The 26967-nt window shown below is 42.3% G+C and overlaps 1 protein-coding gene across 1 annotated transcript; it reads right to left on the minus strand.

Moving 5' to 3' along the window:
- Positions 1 to 9001: 9001 nt before the first annotated feature.
- Positions 9002 to 18950, minus strand: LOC125513577 (protein ROOT HAIR DEFECTIVE 3 homolog 2). Its single transcript, XM_048678711.2, has 22 exons — positions 18626 to 18950; positions 18252 to 18318; positions 18040 to 18142; positions 17138 to 17208; positions 16948 to 17011; positions 16796 to 16861; positions 16412 to 16459; positions 16264 to 16326; positions 16136 to 16192; positions 15813 to 15971; positions 15608 to 15676; positions 15438 to 15529; positions 14543 to 14621; positions 13162 to 13327; positions 11985 to 12109; positions 11571 to 11833; positions 11348 to 11444; positions 11061 to 11222; positions 10876 to 10980; positions 10136 to 10230; positions 9856 to 9952; positions 9002 to 9652 (listed from the first exon to the last, which is right to left on the minus strand). Exons 1-22 carry the CDS (start codon positions 18780 to 18782, stop codon positions 9419 to 9421), a joined length of 2439 nt encoding a protein of 812 aa, XP_048534668.1. The 5' UTR covers positions 18783 to 18950; the 3' UTR covers positions 9002 to 9418.
- Between the last annotated feature and the right edge of the window lie 8017 nt (positions 18951 to 26967).

Here is a 26967-nt window from a genome sequence, read left to right on the forward strand (position 1 = left end):
TACTAAGCACACCGTGCTAAAAAAGATATAAGTGAAGTACTAGAGCAAGTCCTAGCTCATAAAAGATTTAAGTGAAGCATAGAGAGCAATTCTAACAAGTCATGAAATAATTTTGTCTCTCTCAAATAGGTGTGTCCAGCAAGGATTGATGACTTAAAATACATAATAAAACAAGCAAAGACTCATATCATACAAGACGCTCCAAGCAAAACACATATCATGTGACGAATAAAAATATAGTCTCGAGTAAAATACCGATAGTTGTTGGAAGAAAGCAGGGATGCCACTCGGGGGCATCCCCAAGCTTAGTTGGTTGCTCATTCTTGGATAATAGCTTGGGATGCCAGGGCATCCCCAAGCTTAGGCTCTTCCATCCTTCCTTCATCCATCGTAAGATAACCCAAAACTTGAAAACTTCAATCACACAAAACTCAACAAAACCTTTGTGAGATCCGTTAGTATAAGAATAATAAACCACTACTATAAGTGTTGTATCAAACTAATTCATATTTTGTTTCTGTATTATATCTATTGTATTCAAACTTTTCTATGGCAAAAACTCATCAAAGAAAACCATAGAGCCATCAAAATAAGCACATAACACAAAGAAAACAGAATTTGTCAAAGCAGAACAGTCTGTAGAAATCTGACTATTTCGAATACTTCTGTAACTCCAAAAATTCTAAGAAATTAGGAAGACCTGAGAAATTTGTATATTGATCTACTTCAAGTGGAATGGGTATTTTATCGCTCCCTGGTAAAAATTGAAAATTAATTTCGTGAGCGTAAAAGTTTCTATTTTTTCCAGCAAAATCAAACAACTATCACCCAAGAAGATCCTAAAGGCTTTACTTGGCACAAACACTAGTTAAAACATAAAAAACACAATCATAACAGTAGCATAATTGTGCTAACACACAAAAACAGGAAGCAAAAAGCAAAAATAAATTTTATTCATCGGGTTGCCTCCCAACAAGCGCTATAGTTTCATGCCCCTAGCTAGGCATAAAATTTTATTAATGCTCAGATGAAAGATAATAATTGTAACACAAAGAGAGCATCATAAAACATGTGAAAAACATATTTAAGTCTAGCATACTTCCTATGCATAGGAATTTTATAGGAAAACAATTTATCGAGGCAAGCAAAACTACCATATGCAAGGAAGAAGAAATAAACAATACCAATCTCAACATAACGAGAGGTAATTTAGTAACATGAAAACTTTGACAACCATATTTCCCTCTCTCATAATTATTATATGTGGAATCATATTCAAATTCAACAATATAGCTAACACATAACATTTTCTCTTCACGATCCACATGCATAAAAGTTTTATGATCTTCCAAGATAGTGGGGTTAACATCAACTATAGTCATGACCTCTCCAAACCCACTTTCATCAAAAAATTCATAAGATTGAACACTCTCCAAATAAGTGGGATTATTTTTACCTAAAGTTGACACTCTTCCAAACCCACTTTCAAAATTATTGCAAATAACATAGTCATCATGAGTCTTAAATAAATTTTCAAGATCATAAGAAGAATCACCCCAATCATGATCATTGCAACAAATAGTGTTCATAGCAAAATTAGCATCCCCAAGCTTGGGGTTTTGCATATTATTAGCACAATTGACATTAATAGAATTTATAGTAAAATCATTGCAATAATGCTTTTCATTCAAGGAGCTATCATGAATCACTTCATAAAGTTCTTCATCACAATTTTCAGATTCACGAATCTCAAGCAAAACTTCATAAAGATAATCTAGTGCACTCAACTCACTAGCAATTGGTTCATCATAATTGGATCTCTTAAAAAGATTAGCAAGTGGATGAGGATCCATATCAATAAATTTTTAGCAAGCGAAGATGCAAGCAAATAGAAGACACATGGCAACACAAGCAAACAAAAGATCCAACCAGAAAAAGGCGAACGAAAAAGAGGACGAATAAAACGGCAAATTTTTGTGAAGTGGGGGAGAGGAAAACGAGAGGCAAATGGTAAATAATGTAAATTTCAAGGAGATGAGATTTGTGATTAGGAACTTGGTTATGTTGAACCAGTAAGAGAACCAAGCAACACAACGTAAACAACACCTGCACACAGATAACAACACCTCGCAACCCGACGTGTTAAAGGGGTTGTCATCCCTTTCGGGTAACGATGCCAGAGATTGTAATAGATTGAAATAATAGATCACAAATAAAATAAAGCGCATCAAAGTATTTTTGTATTTTTGGTTTAATAGATGTGAATAAAAATGCAAAGGAAAAGTAGATCGCAAGCAAATATATGAGAAAGAAGACCCGGGGGCCGTAGGTTTCACTAGTGGCTTCTCTCGAGAAAGATAGCAAACGGTGGATAAACAAATTACTGTTGGGAAATTGATAGAACCTCAAATAATTATGATGATATCCAGGCAAATGATCATTACATAGGCATCACGTCCAAGATTAGTAGTCCGACTCCTGCCTGCATCTACTATTACTTCACACATCGACCGCTATCCAGCATGCATCTAGTGTATTAAGTTCATGGAAAAATGGAGTAATGCAATAAGAACGATGACATGATGTAGACAAGATCCGTTTATCTATTGCGTAGATATAGATCCCATCTTTTTATCCTTGGTAGGAACGATACATACGTGTCAGTTCCCTTTCCGTCACTGGGATCAAGCACCGTAAGATCAAACCCACTACCGGGCACCTCTTCCCATTGCAAGATAAATAGATCAAGTTGACCAAACAAAACCCAAATATCGGAGAAGAAATACGAGGCTATAAGAGATCATGCACATAAGAGATCAAAGAAACTCAAATAACTTTCATGGGTATAAAAAGATATGACTGATCATAAACTCAAAGTTCATCAGACCCCAACAAACACACCGTAAAAAGAGTCACACCATATGGATCTCCAAGAGACCATTGTATTGAGAATTCAGCGAGAGAGAGAACCATCTAGCTACTAACTACGGACCTGAAGGTCTACAAAGAACTACTCATGCATCATCGGAGAGGCACCAATGGAGGTGGTGAACCCCATCTGAGATGGTGTCTAGATTGGATTTGGCGATTCTAGACTCTGCGGCGGCTGGATGAACATTTCATCAACCCCCCTAGGGTTCTAGTATTTTTGGAGTATTTATAGAGCAAAGAGGCGGTCCGGGGGGCACCCAAGGTGGGCACAACCCACCAGGGTGCACCTAGGCCTCCTGGCATGCCCTGGTGGGTTGTCCCCTCCTCGGGACTCCCCCCCCCAGGTGCAACCAGGGCCCAACATGTTCCTTCTGGTCCATAAAAAATCTCCATAAAGTATCGTGGCATTTGGACTCCGTCTGATATTGATTTTTTGCGATGTAAAAAACACGGAAAAAACAGGAACTGGCACTTGGCACTATGTCAATAGGTTAGTACCAAAAAATGATATAAAATGACTATAAAACATCCAAGATTGATAATATAACAGCATGGAACAATATAAAAATTATAGATACGTTGGAGACGTATCACCCCCCCTTCCTTCTCCTACTCCCTCTCCCTCCCTTTTTTCCCCTCCGGCAGAAGGAAAAAAGGGGGGCTGAATCCTACTAGGACTGGAGTCCTAGTAGGACTCCCCTCTCCTTAGCGCACCCCTTATGGCCGGCCTCCTCCCCTCCTCCTATATATACAAGGGCAGGGGCACCCCAAAGCACATCAATTGTTCTCTTAGCCATGTGCGGTGCCCCCCTCCATAGTTTACTCCTCCGGTCATAGCGTCGTAGTGCTTAGGCGAAGCCCTGCGCGGATCACATCACCATCACCGTCACCACGCCGTCGTGTTGACGGAACTCTCCCTCGACCCTCCGCTGGATCAAGAATTTGAGGGACGTCATCGAGTTGAACATGTGTTGAACACAGAGGTGTCGTACGTTTGGTACTTGATCGGTTGGATCGCGAAGACGTTTGACTACATCAACCGCGTTAAGATAATGCTTCCGCTTTTGGTCTACTAGGGTACGTGGACACACTCTCCCCGTCTCGTTGCTATGCATCTCCTAGATAAATCTTGCGTGGTCGTAGGAATTTTTTTGAAATTGCATGCTACGTTCCCCAACATTTGTCATGTCCACATGAGATCAAACGAGATAAGAGATGTAAGACAGAGATGGTTAGACCATATGAGCAGATAGCACTCGATTGTCTTGAAGTTCTAGCAGAATCATTCTGAACTCGGGACACAAAGCATGGAAAGATGAACAAGAGTCATATGGTGATATGATCGGCAATAGATTGCCCATCGGTCAAAATTGTCGTCATCAGTGATGTCCACATGAATGACTGAGAATTAGATTTGGATCTTGAATCACTTAATATTAATTATGAGAGATATTAACTTGAGTGGGAGTGCACTTCATATTGTTAAAATTATAACAACTTAGTGCAAGGTTTAATTATGATAATGTCTAAATATTTTGTGTCTATCATTGTAGATCAATGGCTCGCAATATGTTCAACTTATCCCATATGTTAGAGAAACAAAAGTTGGCTACTAATGGTGGAAACTATGCGGATTGGATCCGAAACATGAGATTTGTTCTCAGGAGTGCTAAGAAGGAGTATGTGCTGGATCAACCCCTAGGTGATGCTCCCGGAAAGGATGCAACACCAGAAGAAGTTGCTTCTTATGTTGTTCGTAGTGATTATATGATTCAGTCCATTTCCTTTTGTTAACTTGCATGGATCCTGAACTACATAAGCGTTTTGAACGAGCCACAACTCAATTCATAATTGGGTCACTAGAAATTATGTACAAGAAGCAGTCAAGGACTAAACATTTTGAATTAACCAAGGCCTTGATTGAATGCAAGATGAAAGAGAGTTCCTCAATGAGTGAGCATATAGTGAAGCTTGCTGGCTATGTTAATAGACTGGCTTCTCTAGAATTTGGAATTCTGCCAACACTCGGTACAGATATTGTGCTTGCTTCACTCCCACTATCTTACGAGGGCTTTATCATGAATTACAACATGAATGGGATGGATAATAGTGCAAACGATTTGTTTGCTATGCTCGAAACTGTCGAAGCTGGAATGCAGAAGAATAAAACAGTGTTGATGGTCAACACGACCACCAGTTTCAAGAAGAAGGGCAAGTCCAAGAAGTACTGATGCTCAAAACTTTAGAAGCTAGAACGTCCACTTTACATATTTGAAGAAAGGTTATAATAGCATATTTTTTCGAATTAGACAGCGAAATGCATTGGAGTACTGATGTTTACCGTGTGCCCGAATATCAAGTTGAGTTGGCTTGACTCATTCCGCAAGTAAGATGTTGGTTGCGTTTGAAATCCTAGCATTACGCCACGTGTCATGTGTACAATAGGTGACTGGTTTCCTTATTGGTCATTTCGCACCTCGAGACTGATCCCGGTTATAAATAGCCACCCCACTTCAACCTTAAACGGTTGGTTGCTCTGTGAGTGAATTGACAAGAGCTTGTTAGAGCAACCCATCCCCCCGAAGAGATTTTGAGAATCCTAAGAGAGTAAAATCCCAGAGCCTACAACTGTTAAGTGATTGAACATCACTAAAGAACTAACTGAAACTCAAGTTAACATGTTACTCTTGTGGACTGTGCATCCACTAGACGGTTAGGTGTCTACTCAGAGCATCTGAGAGTTATTGTGAACAACCCAACACAAGTCAGTGAATGTCTCGGACATGTACCTCAAAGATCTACCACGAGTGATAAGTATAAGTGACTTCAGCTCAAGGATAATAGGGTGAAGACCTGGTATTCCGAGTTAAATCTCAGCCCCTCCAACCAAGCATAGAGTTGTTCCAACAACTCGAACTTGTCGAACAAATCTCTGTCTTCGTCAAGCCTACAGGTTCTACTTCTTCGATCACATTTAGTTCTATAACTTACATGTGTCCGAAGAACTTCTCCCCATCTTCTTTCTCTGTGATTGCTTCGAAGACGATTTTGAGTACTTTGTTATTCTGGTGCGTATGGCATGTTTAATTTTGTGAGCACTGCTACTTAGATTTACCTTTGTTCCACTAGATGCTTCTCTGATTTTTACTTTTTGTTCTACTGTCGGTCGACTTCATAGTCATAACATAAACTGGTTACTTTAAGAACACCAACTGAATTGATATGACGAGAATTTTTCTAGAGCTTGTATGGTACGTAACACCAAAAGACCCTTATGCTTTAATTAGCCTATTTAGAAGAAAGCTTCAGGAGACATGTTTCTCCCTGATGATGACATTTGTGCTTCTCATATTTATTTTAAATGTTACTCTTATGATGTCTGATGAGGACATCACTAATACAGTTACACCCACAACCCCTGCTGCTACACATACTGAACCAATTATTAGAGCTTGCGCACGCCGACTAAATTACCAGGTACTTTCATTTGTTGGTAATGATTCTAATGTTCATGAGGATATGATGCTGCCTAAATTGGTTATATTTGTTTTGCTTACAAATGAAGGAGCCAACACGGACAAGAAGGACGAACATCGGAGCATGATCAAGCATGAAGATGATGGCGAGCGGAAAGGGAACAAGAACGGAGTTTTCTAATGAAGTTTTCAGCACTTTAGAGCCATCATGATGACATACAAAGGACATGGACGAAATATATAAGATGACCTTTCATAAATTTCGTCCATAACGTAATATAGGTGTCGCGCCACCTTATTTTTGTACCAAACCCATGTAATTTTAAAATACACTTAATATGTTGTTTTTAGAATCCGTATTAATAGGAAAATGAATTTTAGTCCCATCTTGCCAAGGATGGACAAAATTCCCCTCTGTCTCCCTATAAATACAACCCTTAGGGCGTCATTTTAGACTTGGGTTTTTTAGATTGAAGTTCACCATAACTGCAACTTGCGTCCTTCGTTTGTGTTCAATGATCAGATCAAGACGTCATAGAACCCCACTTGATCAATAAAGTTTTCCTTTTATGTTCGCAATATCCAGATTGTAATCTCAGTTTCTTGCTTGTTCTTCATTTGTGTGCAGAAAATAGACTCTCTTGGCCAGGTTGATCGTGTTCCGACGTGGTTAGTAACCTCTTGAAGTTGGTTTAGCGATTGCTAAGGTGCGACTTCTTCGCACGGTCATAGTCGAATCGTCAAAGTCGAGTTCCATCGGAAATGGTAGCTACCTCTCATCGAAATATCAGGACACCTTCGCCTCTATCAGTGTATTTATTGAACTTGAAATTATTACTATCCTTGAAGCTAATGGATTTCATGGTAATGAAGATGAAAAGGCTATTGATCATTGTTAAACTTGAAATTTTTGCCATGTTGTGACTTTGAAGTTAACCAGTAGGTCACCATGTGTGTGGATTAGGTCAACTAGGGTTTTGCAAGTGTGCGTGGTGCCGACGATACCGGAGGAAAACATATATGTTCGGCTAGAAGTCAAAAGTAAATTTCTATGTGAGGTAGTCTTGTTGGAGTAGGATCTAGGCTATGGCACCGAAATTGAGTTCGTCAAGTTGGGCGACGAAGTACTTAGATGTGCGGCCACTGCAAGTAGTCGGTAGTAGAGTGGCAACCCACGTGGAGTCTAGATTGAGCTTGGTGGTGGATAAGGTTGTGTAGAGAAGGGTGCACTAGCCACAAGAGGTGCATAGAAACTGGTGTTTGCCGGCCATAATTGATCTGGTCCTCGAAGTCGAGACCATGGCGTTCCGGACGCCTAGGCGACATCATAGCACAATTTGACAGGACCAAACATAGTGCGGCTTGTCCGGCACGTCGACGAGTGAAGAGGCGCTGGATGCGAGAGTGTGGGTGGGTAGGCCAGGTTGAGGGAGAGGGGAGCCATTTGGGCATTTGACTATCTTCCACTTCCAATTTAAGTGTCCATATAGTGGTCAATAAATTGAGAAGAAAGGAAAATCTACATTGCATGTGTGTGCAAAAGTGCATCCCAATGGTGTTTTTCCCTTAGGGAGGAAATGCATGCGTGCAATCTTCCACCTCATGGTGACATCATGGCACTAATTGCTAAATTCAAAATGATTCGTCTTCAAGCCATTAATCTTATTAGTGACCTGTCCTAGCCAGAGAGTTGTCTCGGCGAGCTATTCGAAACAAGATCCCATATTTATATGTTTAATTTTTTTGACGCCATCAATTGTTAGATTATGTCACGATAGTTGTCATATTAACCAGAACAATTGCCACAAACATTGTGTATAGTGACCCCCTTCATTTTTTACTCCGCATATAAGGTTTGTTTGAAGTCAAACTATATGAAGTTTGACCAAAATTATATTTAAAATATCATACTAAAGCTACATAGTATAAAAATTAATTTCATGATGCATCTAATGATGTTAATTTCATATTGAGAATGTTGATTTTTTTTCTATAAAGTTGGTCAGAGTTTGACTTCAGACAAACCCTATATGTAGATTAAATAGAAACGGAGGAAGTACCATACAATAATTTTGTATATTTTTAAACCTAGAATGTTGTGAAGAGCTACAGAATGAGTATTAAAGTGTTAACAATAAGCAAGAAAATGTATTAACCCACACAAGTACCATGAAACAAGTCTTTTAATACTGTATATTGACGTTCAGAAACCTCACAACTAAGTTAACTGAATCTGTTAACTAAGTGGCTAAATACGACAAGTGACAGTGATCTGCAAGTACACAAAAATATTTATCAGACATACCAACAAGAGATCTAGTTTTAAAGAACTCCTCACGAGGAAGCTAATGGTAAAAGTGGATCAATTGTGTAAACGATTTGGGGGACAAAACTTGTTAAACTTTGAATAGGAAAAAAAATCTCTTGCTATGTCATATTTTTGTGCTATTTTGTTGCGTGTGTGTATGAGAAAGAGAGAGCGAGAGAGAGGGGGGGGGGGGGGGGGTGTTACACAAAGGTACTAGATCTTTCCCCATATTCACATATTTCAGTATATATTTAAGCAACTTCCATTGTGGCAATTAAAAGAATACATGGATCTAATATATACTACTACGATATGTACTACTCCCTTCATTCCACAATGTAGTGCTTCCTCTATCCACATGCTTCAACTTTGACCGTAAATTTAACTACCAAGACCGATTGCGGCGCGAGCAAAAATTATATCAGTGAATTCATATTTAAAAGAAGTTTTCAATTATATAATTTTTTCTCCCGCCGCAGTTGGTCTTGTTAGTTAAATTTATGGTCAAAGTTGGACCTCGGAAAGCGCGGGCGCACTATATTTTGGAATGGAGGGAGTACTACTCATCTGCACATCACATCCAGATTGAAGTGCTCCTTGAGTCGTTTGTGCTCGCCGCATCTTACCATATATACGTACTACTCATCTGCACATCACGTCGAGATTTAAGTGCTCCTTCCATGAGACGTTTGTGCTGACGGTTTCAAGAGTCACCGCCACTGCTTGAGTCCACCGAGGACGGCGAGTCTGGAGAAGCATGATAGTGCACTTCAGCGTGTTGCTGCGACTGGTTGCTCAAGCTTTGAGCATGGTATGGCGGGGCTCGGCGAGACCGGTGCAAGGAGTGCTTCTTCCTGTGGCTCATGTTGATGATCGCCGTTACGATATCCATGATAGTGGGGAGGAGACTTGACGAAACAGTGATAAGTCCAGACACCTGCAGATGGCAGGATAACAATTGGAAATTATGTTTGGCAATCTTCGGTTGAAGTGAAAATATCAGGAAGAAATACAAGGAAGGAATTCTAACTGGCATAATGAGAAAAGATGAGAAATGCCTAGTAGAAGCATCTTCCATTGTGGCAATTAAAAGGAATCCATGGATCTAATATCTATGGAAAGAGATGTGTAGATTCTTACAGTGCCGTGACGGAAATAAGCCCTAATGTCGTATTGCAACCATACAGCATAGGATAGAACAAAAGCGAGAAAGAGCCCCAGAATATATACAGGGTTCCTGCTCATGAACAAAAGAACAGCCCTGGTTAGTCAGCCCACCAACATGAGAAAATGGCCCTGTTACAACCCTGAACACTGAAATCTCAGAATATCATGTTAACTAGAAACAACTTGAATTAAATGTTTAAAAGATAATTCAGATATTCCACCACATAAAGAATTACTTCAGTCAGATAAGTACCTAAGAAGAAACATAAATTCGTTGAATCCAAGTATTGCAAGAACAAGAATGGTCCACGCAGGTGGTAATGAATTATTACTACGTCTGTGTGCTTCCTGCAGAAAGGGTTGGATAGGAAGAATTCGATCAGGACACCACATACAGCACATATACTTAGGTAGATATACCATAAACATAATTCCACATATAAGGTGAAAAGGAAACAATGAGGATGGGACTACCAAGATTAGTACCCAGAGGTTCCAACTTCCAACACGGATTATTGGAACATGGGCTTATTGGAGCATGGGCCCATGTTCACCCTTTGAACAGTAAAAAAATGGTAAATCTGATTATTATTTTTGGTAACCATGGCCGTGTCCAAAAAGGAAATGACATCGTGGTATTCTGGCCAAAGAAAAAAGAAAGTCGGTGCTAAAAAAGCATCGTTTGAAGCAATTTGGATGTCCAATTTTGTTTGCTTTGCTAAGAATACCACAGATGTCATTTCTTCGGGAACCTTCAACTTTGAGTAGAACAGCCGACCAGGTTTATTAATATAAAGTTTTAGAATAGTTTGATTCTTTTTGCTATTTAAATTTTACTGTTTATAGGGATGCTCATGGGCTCATGTTCACCATTCAAGAAAACATAGATCACAGTTATGAAAGAACTGATCGATTGGATGAACACTTGGGCAGCAAATAACCCAGGAAAATATTATTTATTTTGTGCGGGAAAAATAACCCAGGAAAATAGACCTGCATCAAAATTGCTTGTGCAACAGGATACTCCGTCTCAGCTTTGAATTGCCTCCAGATGGATTTACACTGCACTGGTGTGATTAGTGTATCCTGTGGTGACACCTGTACAAACATAAAATGTTCCAACTTATTCTCACTCCATGCCTTGTAAACCATAGAGAGCAAAGTATAAGACGCAGCACCTCTTGCCATGTGGTTGAAGCTAGTGGATCAGAAGTGAACTCGATGCTCCTCTTCCAGCAAAGTGGTCCTCCATCTAGAAGAGAAACCATCAGAGCCCGGTCTATTTTATCTGGTTTATCATCCAACCTTACAGCTGCCATTACCGACATAAGCCTTAACGCCTGAAAATTGAAGATGGTAAACATATGATACTTTTTGTACACACAAATCACAGATGATTGCTTCACCCACCCAAGAATGGTGTGTTGGTAATTCTGGAACATGACAAGTATGAAACTATAAATACCGCTAAGCGTGCTTCTCGGGTGATTGCATGTATATCTTCATTTGCCGTCCATGTCCTTGGCATCAAATCTTTATCATGGCTCAACACAGTTGAAAACCTATAGATAATCAAATAAAACAGGTAGCAAACATGTTAACGATATAAAGATGGCAGTGCTATCCTAAAACATAAAGGCCACGTTTTCCTAGTTTCTCCTTCAGCAAAGAAAGGAATCATGTCCTACCTTCCTTTCATACGAATAAGGATGTTTCCAGCTTCTTCTCGAGCTTTCTTTACTACTGTACATTTTGCATGTTCCCTTAATTCTAAGACCATTTCAACAGAAGTTGTCTGATCTAGTTCATACTCAGAAAGGGAATCTGAAAATGTCAATATAATATGTTCGGTCTCACGCCTATATAATCTCCTAATAGATGCCCAAGAGTCTCGCTCGCCAGTTTCCAGGATTGATTGTACAGGTCCAGAAAGTGCATCCAAGAGCTTCTTCTGCAATGTTCAATAATGAAGGGCAAAGCATGAAGATGTAACGTTTTAAAAACTGACATCATGGTAAGAAAAACTTTCTGTATATTTCAGAGGGGGGGGGGGGGGGGGGGCGTCTCAAGATTTCAGAGTCTGTACTGAGTAGGAAAATAACCTTATAAGTAGCTTTTAGTTCATCCAATTTTGCAATCCTCAAACATGCTGTATGAACTTCCATACTCTGCTGCAGTTTGTTCCTGCTATTTGTAGCATCCCAGTCTGCATGTTTAACTACTGCATCTGCATGGGAACAACAAAGTAAAAACCAAAATACATAGTTTATCTAGTCAAAAATATTGAGATTCAAACCATGCAGGAGAGCTGCATGTATTCATTAGATAGAAATAGAAGTACAGCGCCAAAGATCGCATGGCCCATGGCAACCAAAACAAACAATAAACGACCTAAGGAACCCTGGCACGCCCGCCGGCAACCAGCGACCAAGACAGAACACTAGAACCTAAGCAAGTACAAGCAGGGACCACAAACATGCATGAAAGCACAGACCATACATCAAAGGAGCTTGCAACATCCAAGCAATGACCACGATAATAGAAGCGCAAGTCCGAAGTGAACCCTACTTGCACGAGCACTCCAAAATAGGACCAATATCTCAATTAAAGGAGACGATGCAGCCTAGTGTTTTCAATATCAGCTGAATGAGCCATAATAACAAGCATGAGAACTAGAGCTTATGACAAGCCACTACCGTTTAAAAACACACACAAGATGATAAAGACATGCCTCCCAAATGAAGATGATAACAATCCCAGGAGCAAGCAGTGGCAAAGCCAAGTTGTAGCTGTGTAGTCTAGTGACTACACATGAATTTGGCAAACAGGAGAACCTCATGTATACACCACTGCTGATCAAACAAATTAGGAAAATTGACTACACAGGTCCTCGTGACATCACAACGTCTGGATGCTGGCACTGCCACTGGGAGCAAGCGTGAAAAAAGTGCTTACAACAAGATCAACATGCAAAAGCTCATTGCAGTCGAAGTGCAATAGGGTGGTGAAAGCTCATTCAGTATTATGAAACCAAAAGCATGAAGGCAGTACCAAAACGTGAGAAATCAATTTTCACAATACTGTTCCTGTCAAAAAATTCACAATACTGCATTACTGCATATGGTTACAAGGTCACCCAAATTCATCAAAAGGAACATCACTAATCATGTAAAAAAAACGACTAACTGAAGAATAAAGCACATGACACGGAAACAATGGTCAAATAGCGCTAGATAGTTGCATCCCAAGAAATCTTGAGGCTGGAAGTTGTTTGTTTACCTCTCCATCCTGCCTCAAACTCTACTGATGAAGACTGGGCACAATGACGAGCTGATGCTGCAAATCTCTCACCACTCCTCAATAATTGTTCTAGATCGTTTTTGAATTTACTGAGGACCGTGCAATGCAGGTGTTCTATCACTGTCTCAAAAGCAGGGTGCGTGTGCTGCAATGCATGAGACCAAGTGATCAACATGAGATACAATTGAAAAATCCAGCTTCATTTTCTAAGAATTGGCAAGATCCAGTATTTAACATTATAGCTGCCCTACATATGCGGAAACCGCTTCAGTTAACTTAATAGGACCCAAGAAAGATTATAAAACCGAGTGTTTCAGATGTTTGGAAGACAACACTTGATACTGCACGCGTTGGCAGCCAATGATGTAAACTGTCATTGGCCATGCACTGATTCTTAAGAATATATTCACCTACATTGAATATAGAGTAAAGCATATTAGAGGTTCCTAAACTAATTCGGGGGGTCTCACATAGGTTCTGGAACTTTAAAAATCACCATCACGGTCCTGGAAGTGCAATTAGTGAATCATCTAGGGCCAAAGCTGCAAACAAGCAGCGTGAGCGAGCACGGTGGAAGGATGACGTGGCCGCTTCGGACCTGGATGATTCACTAATCACACTTCCAGGATCTTGATGATGATTTCAAAGTTCCGGGAACTACATGAGACCCCTGAAATAGTTTAAGGACCTATAATGTCCTTACTCTTTCCATTCTCCACCCGCTCGGCTTATAATGGCTGAAGACAATGTGGACACTCATGCTAGGGCAATATAATCCTCCAAGGTTACCAATCGCGTAACTTAGGATGGATGCTGTTCCATGACCAGACTAAACTCCAAGGCCAACCTCCTCCACAAGCATATCTCCAGTATGCCCAAAGTGCAGCCACGCCTCCAAGGATGCCCTTCACATCTTCATCCAATGCCCGCACGCCACTGAATCTGGCAAAGAGTCGGCATCACTCCACCTCGCCGCACCAATCTTGTGGGCATGCAGAATGCCCCTAGACTGGACCACTCCATCTGGTCGACCGTCCTGCTCATCAACCTGTGGAAGATTTGGGCCTCTCGAAACACCATGATCTTCAACAAGATCGACTATCATGGCTCGACCACCCTACGGCTTATCATTGACGACCTGACCCTATGGTCTCACCGGCAAAAGATGCCGGCTGAAAAGACCGCCGCCTTACATACCTATCCGCACGAACCCTCGTGTTCTTGTAATTCCTTCTGTGACCGTCTGTACGATGGTTACAGCCTTCAGTTATATATTCAGGTGGGGACCCCCCCCCCCCGGCGCTTTACACCACTTTATGTAAGTGAAGAGTGACAGAGTATGTTTAAATGAGTTACTCACATTTACAATTTCAGATTGTAACTGTTGACGTTTGACAGTTCTCACACCTTCGTCGAAGTACATGGTTTCCATGTCATAGCTGCAAGAAAAAGCAGTCAGATCAGAGATCGAACTGTATGAAACAAATGCCAAGATCATTTTCTTTATGTGCTTTCAAGAACTAATCAATTTCCACATAAACACTAATTGAAACAACCCCAGAGACCAAGACATTTGTACGACTATGCAGTACCAGAACAACCAAATAAATTCAGCTAACTCACATGACAAAATAAAACAAAAACCGAAAAAATAAACCATCAGCGTAAAAAGTAAGAAAAGGTTTCCTTTCTTTTGAGATTTCTATCAAGTGATGCCATGGTACAGTACAAATGAATGGCGGTTTTAAGAAGTGATGTAAACATTATGAATTATATATCTTCCGAGTTTTCCTACTCCTAAACTGTGTTGTGCTCGGGTTATTTTATAATTTGCTGTGGAAAAATAGTCACCAAAGCAGAAAAAAGTTGTGGGGAAAAGGCAAAAACTGGTTCAAAAAGCTTGATTACCATAAGACATAGCAGCATGGTAACACGACGCAACTGGCATTATAAGGAACCGCGTGCATTAATTGATCAATATGTTGGGTAACAGTTTAATATCCATATAGGCAGTACATGATGTGCATCAAAACAATATAGAACCTCAGACTTATGGGGACAAACAAACAAAGATCGAACATGCGTGCAAGGAAAATGTGCATTACACCGCTGAAGCAAATGAACAGCACGTAATTAAACTAACAGGTTCAGGGGTATGCTAATTGAGAAGACAAACATAATGAATCATGGTAATCAATGTGATTATCATAACTTTCTAGGAAGACCCTTGCCGGGAAAACTAGTCAATCACTCACTCTAATAGATAAAAATCAATAATGTCGCTAAGCTTCATGCCAAAGCTTCGTACTGGACCGGATGTTACAGCTGCCTCCAGCTCCAACCAACCCTGCAGAGCGAAATAATTAATTCCCATGGTGCTAGCTAAAGAGAAGATTAAGAACTATAACATAAGAGCAAAGGTAACCTCATCCAACATAAAACATCTAAGCTTTTCATCCGCAATGTCTTCACAACGAACAGTAGCAACCATGATCTAGAAAATACAGGAAGAAAAAACAGTGAAATATATAATTTACATATGATATAAAAGGGATTTAGAAGCATGCTTAGGTACCCAATGAAGTGTTAGTTTTCTCAGACCACTGTCAATAAAAATACAATGACCTAACCTTGTGAGCGGGAAGGTTAAGGTCCTTATTTTCTCGTATTACTTTCCAGATATGCATTGCGCTAATACAGAAACCTGAAGCAGGTATGACACCTCTTCTATCAGCTGCTAAACCACCGGGATCGATTGAATGAATAAACTTGTGCCTGAGTTTCCCAACCTGCAAGTAAGTAAAAAAGGTAGGAAACGGTAGAGTACAAGGTCTTCCCCATAAAAAAAAGAGAGAGAGACTAGCTTGAGTTATTGATTCTACACAAGACGTCTAAACTAAAATATAGTTGCAACCAGCATGTGACAGAATAAGCATGTTAGCTTCTAACATACCTGCTCCTTAAATAGTTCTTCGTTCTCTTCATAACTTGACAAAGCGGTGACCTCCACCTTTATATTGAACAAAATATATGTCAGTTGATATATGCAAGTCCCATTTTCAGTGAAAGTCATGCACTTACATTGAAGAATTCGCTTAGCACAGCTTTCTTGAAGACTTCTGGTTTGGGAACAGAATCCCATATCTATTACAAACAGAAAAAAAAATTGTGAATATTCCAATATGACAAAGCAGAAAAGGAAGGTGAGCAGAATGTAAGATAAGAAAACCTTGTGGATATCCTCCTTTAGAGCCTGGGCAAGATACTCTACCGGAGTCTGCAAATAAGAAGAAAATAATAATAATGAAATCATACAAATTATGCACGAGAATTGAGTGCCACTCAGTTGGCTAGCAGCTTATGCGCTTGCTACGCACACGTGGGTTCAAGACTTGGCCTCCATGCGGTGCCTCACAGTTGTTTTCCTAAATAAAAATGCCACAGGTGCTAGTTCCTCTTGGTCGAGTTTTATTTCTATATAAGCATGGCTATGTGCATGTAGAGGCCGGGAGAGAGATTTTCTTCCGTTGTCTAAAATACTAGAAGTTATGCATCTCTGACTCGGTAGTAGAGGAACAAAATTGTGTGTCTCGGTCTCTAGAACTGTACTAACCTTTGTTTTATCACGGATCACAAGCAGTAGCGTCGTTTTCCGAGGGCTGAATAAACGCATCAAAACCTCAAATAGAGAAAAATAACTCATAAGAAACTAACACACATATGTAGTCAAAATAAGTACTTCATGTCTGATTGCAACCGAGTTACCTCAAATATAGTTTTCAAAAGAGGCCTGTTAGCCGCATGTTCTCGGCCTATGTCATGACACCACCTGCAGAGTGCACATTTACAATTAGCAATCCACATGAAAAGGTTGAGCAAAATTGCTCTCTACTCATTGCAGTAATTCAGTTATAATTCACCAACTAAAGATTACTCAATGACATCAGCAACTCACAAATTTATCATTACAATATCAGAAACTGCAAGAGCGAAAAGGGCACTCTGCTTCTCAAAGGCTGTATCATCCTGCACGAGTAACACAAGGCACCAGTTAATAATCGTCGCTGGAATGTAACTTAATACTAAGAATTAACAATACCAACCAGTGAAAAAACGGAAATAAAAGGTGAAGCTCCTCATTTCAACAAAAGAAATATCAAATGTATGGTCAGAAGTGACGATATGTATCCTTTAAGTTGACGGTTTCATTTTGTCGAACTTGATACTTCGTAATAAACACTTTTAATAAAGACGTCTGGGTGCTCGAGAAAAAAAAAAGATGGCTGACTTGCATTGCACAATGCAGAGGCCGGAGCCGCTCCCTCTTTTACGGAGAAAAAAAGTGGATGCCTGAAATTCTAGCTCAAACTGTCATAGGTGAAGGGACAGAGAACTTGCGAGAGTGTATTAGTTGGTTGCATTTCTAAGTATGTGCTCAAATCAGTTGCCTGGATTTAGGCTGCAAAATGGCAACTAGACGTACTATAGTGGCAAAATAGCATTTATAGCACACCACTGAGTGCTAAGAACCTCCATTTCGTACTGGAAACAAGAGCATAAATGTTATAGATCCTTGTAGAAAGTTAATAAGGGGACTAATGCAGCATGTGAATCACAGCAATTTTCTTCTCGGCATGTTAAGCACTCAGGTGGTACAAAGGAAATAAGTGACGCGTACTACTTTTGTGGACATTAGTCAACAAACAGTTAAGAGGCAGAGGACTGGATGAATGCTAAAGGTTGAGGAATATACAAGCCATCCAAACTATAAAATGAAAGTATAGCATGAAAGCCCAATTGCATGCATAACAATCTAAACATCGAACAGGCTTGCAAGTACAGTAGAAAACAAGTCACCTCCCCTCTTTCCCTCCCATCCGTCCCCTCCAAATCCATCACAAGAGTGAACGGCTCGATGCCAACAGCTTCGGCAACCCAAATCCCCTTGGTGGTCTGATTCCTGGCAGCAACAGCAGCAATGAAAAGACATAAAAGCAGCATTTAACATCACAATCACCAAATCGAACAATTTTTGAAGAAAAAGGAAACTCGGCGTGGATGGCGTTTACCTTCCTTTCAAGGCATCCATCTCGGTGAAGCTTGTCCCGAAGAGATGGTTGAGTAGGGTGCTTTTCCCTGCCCGGTGAACAAAGTAGGCATCAGGAACGGCTTCCGAAATGAACTAGCACCTAAACAAAATCGCCACCGCACGACAAGTTCACATCACGCTAGAGGGAACTCAACCGACCGCACCGCTAGAGGATAGGATGCGCACTACGGAAACGAGCATACGGATTAATAACTGCGTAAACGGAAACCTGTTTAATTTATCGCTCTCCATTTTCTCATCGCCGTGAACCCCAAAGAGACAGTTGCATCCTCCCCTCACAAATCCCAACACAAGGAGCTGAATATTTCCGCACGGCAGAGGATGTGGGCTCACCGCTGCCCTGGGGCCCAAAGATGGAGACGACGGCGTAGGAGAGGCCGCGCTGCACGAGCCCCGCCGCCGCCGCGAACCGCTCCAGCGCGGGGCCGTCCATCTCCCCCTCAGCGCCCACCACCTGCGCCGTGTGGCGCTCGGAGCCATCGGCCGCCATGGCAAGAGTCGCGGGGAAGCAAAGGATCGAAGCGAGAGGCTTCGCTTCGCGCGCAGGCGCGGCAGAGGGGAGAAGAGGGGAAGGGGAGAGGGGGGACAGGTGGCCGCGCTAGGCGAGCGAGGGTTTTATGCTTGATGGTTTTAATTAACGGGAAGGAGAAGATGGCGTGGCGGCGGGCGGCCCGACTCGACTAGAACGACCACGGCTCACCCTTCCGGCTCTTTCCATTTCCGCAACAGCTCTTCCTTTGAGTCCGACGCTGGACTTCCTTTTCTTTCCTTCTCTTTCTTTTAAAACCAAGGTAAAAGTTTTGTCTCATTCATTAATTAAGATAGAAAAAAGTTTGTTACAAGACACCCAAAAACACGGCATGCGGATTACTCACGTGAAATAAAAGACCCTAGCTTCTTTTCACCGGCGACGACCTAAAAGTTAGCCTCGGTAGAGATGGAGGAGAGCAAGATTGGCGGTGGAGCACTCTTATGCTTAAACACTCTTGCATTACGCTCGTTTCAAATTATCCATGAGACAAGCATGATGAGGGAGGCCTTGGCTTGACGGTTCGGCGTGCCCTCGGCAGAGGTGCTTGCCCACCACTCCTCCACCGAGTCGAACAAGGGCCAAGCAGAACTGTCAAGCCCGTGCATGATGAATTTCTCAATGGCCAAAGACCAAAGACGTCGTGTGTAGCAGCATTTATGGAAGAGGTGAGGCCCGCACTCTTGTATCGTCATGCAAAGAGGGCAGCGATCGCAATTTGGCCACCCACATTTTGCCAATCTATCGGTCGTTCAAATTATGTCTTGAAGGGCTAAGCAAGCAAAAAAAATTGACTTTGGAGATGCCCAAACCTTCCAAACCATTTTGTCCAAGGGAGAAAGGATCGTCCCTAGGAACTATGCCCTGTACGCGAAGGTCGTCAAGTATTGTCCACAGGTCGTGTGTTTCTAAAGGATGCCATCCTCGGTGGGCTCGTCAAGACAGACCTCATTTAGTATCATCCACAAAGCGAAGAATTGTGTGATGTGCTCAACGGAGACATTGGTGGGGGGGTTGATCTCGAATACGCATGAGAGTTATCTGTACCTCTATAGTCCTATACAGTATACCAGCATCAAGTAATGTAGATTGTTGGATCTTTTTAATCAGATGGCTCATATTTGTTGGTTTATGTCCGAGAACTGCGTGGCCTAGTATATATATCAAACGGTCCCTATTGTAGGGATTCGCTCTGGGTGATCTCACTGTGCTGCCAGCTAGCCATTGTCAAGCGAAGTTTGTTGGCTGGACGTGATTCTCTAGTTGTTATTCGGAAATTTCTGGCTAGCTCCTGTGATAGAATACACCAACCACGCGATTCTTCAATTGCTATCCGGAATTTTCTGGCTAGCTCCCATAATAAAGTACACCAACCGCTAGAGTAGTACTACTAGCAGGGCAGCTATTACTAATAGGCAGTGCGCGCTTCTTCAGTTGGTTCTACTAGTAGCCTCGAACAAGTCTTCCATGTCTCCTTTTAAGATTCCCTCTTGCTTCCTCGTTCTATTTTCAACTTCTATTCTTTGGGCTAGTAGTGGCAGGGATGGTGAAGCTTCATCGAACACAATGACATTGTGGTGCTTCTCTTAACTCCCACACTATAAGAACGAAGATTGCACACATGTCTTTTTTGTATAGGTCCGCCCCAGCTTATTAATGCACCATTCCTCCAATCTTGACCCCCTCAGGGGCACCCAGTCCGGTTTGTTGAGAGCTAGGAAACGAGAGTCCAAACCTCTCCCGTCTAGTAAGATGTGATTAGTGGTCTCCTTCTCCTACGCACAAAATGGACAAGCCTCCTGGTGCTCCAGTCCATGGCTTGCAAGTCTGTCTGAATTGCAACACCTGTTTTGTAGAGCTAGACAAAGAATTTGCATTGTAACAGGGCTTAGATTTCCACGTAAATTCAATAGTGGGGATTACCTCTCTGCCCGAGAACTTTGCCGCATATGCTAACCAAGCCGAGAACTCTCCATTTGCCTCCCAAGACCACGATATTGAATATGTGGCATCCTGATCGAGCTGTACACGCGTCTTTTGCGTCCACAAAGTAGGAGACTACTGCAATATTTGGACTTCTTTTTATGACACCAATATAGCAGCATTAGAGCATTTCCAATAACTACCCACTTTTGGAGCACGAAAACAGGGTGTTGTAAAAAATGGGCATGAAAACAACTTTTTGGGGGCACGAGCAAGCACCGTCACCAACAGCTACCCTATAATAGGGCAGCCGCATGGGAACCTCATTTATATCTTTCATCTTTATTCATACACATTGCACACATAAAAATATCAAACGCATAGCAATATCTTCCTCCTCAATCAAGTCAAATTCCTCATCCGATAAGGATTCGTCACAATAACTGGAGTCATGTGAACTCATCTACAATACGAAACTATCTATAAAGCTACAATTCTACAAATGCATAAGAAAAACACAAACAATTTTTCCCTTTGGACAAATTTCGTCGAACACCTTGTGGGCGAGGAGGAGATATCCGGCCGATGGGTCGTCAGAGGCTACTGGATGCCGGGAGGAGATAAAAACGGCCACGGGAGGGGGGGGGGGTCCTCCAACAATGTGGGGGAAGGCCGTTATGCAGACGAAAATCGGCAACGCCGCGCCATCGAGCCCCAAGCTCGTGGTCGATCTGCTTTGTCGCGGCAATGGGGCAACATGCTACGTGTTGGGGAACGTAGTAATTCAAAATTTTGCCTACGATCACGCAAGATCTATCTAGGAGAAACATAGCAATGAGCGGGAAGAGTGAGTCCACATACCCCCGTAGACCGAAAGCGGAAGCATTAAGTAACGCGGTTGATGTAGTCGAGCGTCTTTACGATCCAACCGATCAAGTACCAAACGCACGGCACCTTCGCGATCTGCACATGTTCAGCTCGGTGACATCCCTCGAACTCTAGATCCAACTGAGGCCGAGCGAGAGTTTCATCAGCACGACGGCGTGGTGACGGTGATGATGAAGTTACCGATGCAGGGCTTCGCCTAAGCACTACGACAATATGACCGAGGTGGAAATCTATGGAGGGGGCACTGCACACAGCTAAGAGATCAACTTGTGTGTCTATGGGGTGCCCCCCTCCCCCCGTATATAAAGGAGTGGAGGAGGGGGCCGATCGGCCTCCTAGGGCGCGCCCCAAGGGGGGAATCCTACTCCTACTAGGAGTAGGTTCCCCCCTTTCCTAGTCCAACTAGGAGGGGAAGGAAAGGGAAGAGGGGAAGAAGGAAAGGGGGGCTGGCCCCCCTCCCCAATTCGGATTGGGCTTGGGGGGCGCGCCCCTCCTCTTGGTCGCCTCCTCCTCTCTTCCACTAAAACCCATGAAGGCCCATTAACCCCCCGGGGGGTTCCGGTAACCCCCGGTACTCCGGAAAATGCCCAAACCTATCTGAAACCTTTCCGGTGTCCAAACATAACCTTCCAATGTATCAATCTTTATGTCTCGACCATTTCGAGACTCCTCGTCATGTCTGTGATCACATCCGGGACTCCGAACAACCTTCGGTACATCAAATCACATAATTCACAATACATATCGTCATCGAACGTTAAGCGTGCGGACCCTACGGGTTCGAGAACTATGTAGACATGACCGGACTCATCTCCGGTCAATAACTGAAAGTGTGTTATATCGACTAGAGGGGGGTGAATAGGCGATTTTTATGAATTCTTCACTGAGGAATTTGCGGGTGAGGAAATTCCTGAGTGAAGAACTACTTGCAGCAGAATAAGTACTCAGAAGTAAACATAGCAGTGCATGAGCATGGTCTCCATGATGAAATGAAAACAAGTACATAGTACAGAAAGCGTAAACACAGGATAACACATGATAAGACAAACAGACTGAAGAAATTGAACTGAGGAGATAGAGGAAGTCTTCAGTCAAAGTCTTCAAACAGATATGAACAAGCACTCAACACATAAAAGAGGAAATGAAAGGGTTGAGGAAATGGAACCAGGTAACTTGGTGAAGACAATGATTTGGTAGACCAGTTCCAACTGCTGTGACAGTTGTACGTCTGGTTAGGGCGGCTAGGTATTTAAACCTGAGGACACACAGTCCCGGACACCTAGTTCTGAACAGGCAGTTCAGAACACTCAGTCCTCACCGTATTCCCCTTCAGCTAAGGTCACACAGACCTCGCCCAATCACTCGTGGTAAGTCTTCAGGTGACTTCCAAACCTTCACAGACTTGGTCACTCGACGATCCACAATTTCCTCTTGGATGCTCTAGACCATGACGCCTAACCGTCTGGAAGATGCACAGTCTTCAAAGGTAACAAGCGTTGGATCCACGCAGGATCAATCTCTTCAGTGATGCTCAATCACTTTGGGTTTGTAGGTGTTTGGGTTTGGGTTTTCCTCACTTGATGATTTTCACTCAAAGTCCTCGGAGGATGGGATGCTCTCAGATGACAAGTGTCAGTTTCTCTCGGAGCAACCAACCAGCTAGTGGTTGTAGGGGGCGGCTATTTATAGCCTAGGGAGCAGCCCGACATGATAAGACATAAATTACCTTCAATGATATGACCGTTAGGTGGAAGGATATTTTGGGACAGCTGGCGCATAGCACAGCAACGGTTGGAAATTTGACTAACAAATTCCTCAGGGCTATCATGTTCCTCACTGTGTAGGCAATCCGCACTCGCGAATTCCTAACTCCTCAGTCAGAACAAATTCCTCAGAGACCAGAAGAACTTCGTCTCTGTCACTGAAGAAATTTGACTGAACTGTATGAGATTTCCAATGGCTTCACTCGAAAGGATTGGTATGTAGGATTTGAGTTGAGCATCACATGGAAATTTTTTCCTTAGTATTTCCTTGACCCCCTTTAACAGTACGGTGTTTCCTATGACTCAAGAAAGAGAAAATGAAACAGCGAAAACAAAAGTCTTCATGCTTCATGCTCCTCGAATGAATACCAAGTCTTCAGGATTGCACCAATTTCTTCACTTTCAAAGTCTTCAGAAAGCCAAAGTCTTGAGTCGAAGAACTTCAATTTTAGGGGTCGACTTTCTCTCTAAATATCAAACTCCTCATAGACTTATAGACCTGTGTACACTCATAAACACATTAGTCCCTTAACCTATAAGTCTTCAATACACCAAAATCACTAAGGGGCACTAGATGCACTTACAATCTCCCCCTTTTTGGTGATTGATGACAATATAGGTTAAGTTTTCAACGGGGATAAACATATGAAGTGTAAATACTAGAATTGGGGAATTTGATTGGAAGATATAGAAGAACTCCCCCTGAATATGTGCATAGTGAGGAATGTTCTTTTGAAGCAAAGCACACTTGAAGAGTAGAATCATGGAGATCTCCCCCTATATCTTGTAATTCATACACGCATTGACATATAATATGAAGAATTTGAAATGTATGATGAAATATGGTGACTGATGTAATCCAGCGTGCGTGCATTAACATTAATAAGGAATAAGCATGCAGGAAAGCACAACAAAAGTATCAGGCCACCATAGAGTTTAAGATTACAACTCGATCCAGCAAAGTCTTCAAAAGAACGAGAGTTGTAGCTTAGAAAAAAACGCCCATAAAAGTAGACCCGCTTGAAGACTAACTCAAATTTCTCCCCCTTTGTCATCGAATGACCAAAAGGGTTGAAAATGAGGACTAACGCCCCTGAAGAATATCAAATTGATGGAGGAGCACCAACGTTGTTGGGGTCGTTTGTCGTTGTAGGGCCTGCCGCAGTGTCGTCCAAGTCTTCATACTCGTCGGTGTCACGAGATGAAGAATATGAACTGGCCACCAAGGTAGGAACTTTGACCTTCTTGAATTTCTTCGGAGGAGGTGCAGACCAGTCAAAATCTTCCTTGAGACCCATTTTCTTCAGATCTTCTTCACCATACAGATGAGATAAGACAGCCTAGGTGCGACCGGAAACTTCATGGAGGTAGTAATGGTTTTTCTTCACTGCATTATGTGTAGCAGTCATGTTGTGAAGAATAGAACCAAACTAACGCTTAACCCATTTATGATTTCAATCCACCTTCTGGTGAAGACTAAGAAGCAGCTCACGGTCAGTCATCACACGTGGAGTTGTGGCTTGAGGAGTAGACTTGGGTGCATTGGCAGCAAAATCATGGTGGCAGAGTCATCATTGGTGGAGTAAGCTGCAGCTTTGCGAAACTGACCATCCAATGGACGAATGGCTTCATCAATGACAAGAGGTGTCTTGCCCTTGTCATCAGTTGAAGTAAAAGTCTGCTTGAGGACTTCAATTGGGGGCAAGTAGCTGAGGTGGTTCTGAAAATCAGCCTTGTAGTTGAGTGAAGACCTTGTTCTGAGGAATCTCATAATCCAAGGAGCATAAGGCTTCAACTCAAACGGAGAGAGTGCAACATTTGCCAGAGTCCTCATGAAGAAATCATAATAATTGGTTGGAATGCTATGAATGATGTTTAATAGTAGATTCTTCATGATGCCAACTATTTTCTCATCAGATGAGTCGTGGCCTTTGATGGGACTCATTGTCCTCGTCAGAATACGATCGACTATTCTGGGCACATAGAGCAAGTCCTTTACGAGGAATTTGGTCCTTGGGGCTTGACCGGGCTTTAGAGGCTTCATTAACACTTGCATGTAATGAGCAGTGAGTTCAGGTTCTTGGTACAGGCAGCGAGCTCCTTCACTGGGTGGACTGATGGGCGGGGCGTGAAGCAATTCAGAGGTCGGTGCCTTATAATGAGTATTATCGGTCATCCAGTCCAAGACCCAGGTGTTGATGTCTTCAGGATCACCTGTGATATGCAGTGTAGCATAGAACTGAAGAATAAGCTCTTCATTCCAATCAACAATGTTAGAGCAAAAGTTGAGGAGGCCTGCGTCATGAAGCACACTAAGCACAGGAGTGAAACAAGTCAATCATTCCATGTCCACATGAGGAATATGCTCATGGTAGAAGATTTTGTCCTTGTTGAAAAGCAGCAAAGAATAGAAATTGGCCTGGCTGGTAGTCCAGAAGCGCTTCCTCCTAAGACGAGCAGAGTCATAAGGATTGTAGTCAGTGAAGAATACATGCTCGCCAAAGAAGTCATCAGCCTTGAATTTTTTGTTTCTTTGAGAAGGGATCCTTTGACTTGGGGTGAGGAGTGTCAGTCAATTGCATCACAACCTCAGGGATCTCAATCTCAGGTTCCACAGACTGAGGAATTTCAGGTACTTCTTCAGTGGCAGCCTGGGACTTCAATTTTGCATTTACATGTTCATCAGCACTAGTGGCTGGAATTTCTTCATGGATGGACGTAGTTGCACGGGGTTCTTCAGATCCCATTTGGACTTCAGTAGTTACTGGGGACTGAGGAATTTGTTGAAGAGGTGTGAACAGAGGAGAGTTGGGGTGCTGACTTTCCCAAAAGTCATCATTCAGCACTGGCGTGGTGCATCCAATGTCCACATCGACTTCTTCATCCATTTCTTCAACACCGGCCTTTTCAGCAGTGAACTGAGGCATGAGCGATGAGATAATAGGGGTTGAAGGGATTTCATCCACTTCAATTTCTTCATCCAACTGCTCTAACGAAGCAGCAAAGGAATTCTCTTCATCGGATTCACTTGGAATCACATATTCTTCATCAAAAGGAACAAGGTCCTTTGATGGCATGGTTGAGATAGGAACAATATCAATTGGGTTGGCAAATGAGCTGGTCAATGGCTTCATCTTCTTCGGGGCTGAAGAATCTAATGAAGTTGATGCCTTCCTTTTCTTCACTGATGCACGCTCTGCAGCCTTGGTCTTCTTCACATCTGATGCAGATGGAAGGATCGAAGTTGGTGTAGGCGCAGGAGGAGCAGAGGAATTTGGTTGAATTTCTTCATGCGCAACTGATGCAGTTACCTTGACGTCTTCACTTTGTTCAAGCACAACTGATGCAGTTGCCCTGACGTCTTCACTTTCTTCAGGCACAACTGTAGTGGTTGCCCTGGTAGTTTCTTTAGTGGCTGGAATGCAGTCATCAACCCTGGAATTAGCATTTTCTTTAGCAGCCTGATTGTCATCAGCGGTGCTGGCATTTTCTTCGGTAGGCTGAGCAGATGCTTCAGCCTGAGGAATTTCATGTTGCATTGGGGCTGCAACATTTGAAGTGAAGTTGTCAGC

The sequence above is a fragment of the Triticum urartu genome, chromosome 6A (genome assembly GCF_056163025.1).
Source record: "Triticum urartu cultivar PI428250 chromosome 6A, HENAU_Tu73, whole genome shotgun sequence".
Lineage (NCBI taxonomy): Eukaryota > Viridiplantae > Streptophyta > Magnoliopsida > Poales > Poaceae > Triticum > Triticum urartu.

Bases quoted from the DNA above. Each gene is read 5' to 3' on its own strand.
- LOC125513577 (XM_048678711.2), bottom strand. From the start codon at position 18,782: ATGGCGGCCGATGGCTCCGAGCGCCACACGGCGCAGGTGGTGGGCGCT. The intron at 18,319-18,625 runs GTGAGCCCACAT...TTCACCGGGCAG, and splicing joins CTTTGGGCCCCAGGGCAGCG to GGAAAAGCACCCTACTCAAC. The intron at 17,012-17,137 runs GTGAGTTGCTGA...TGCACTCTGCAG, and splicing joins GATATTGTAATGATAAATTT to GTGGTGTCATGACATAGGCC.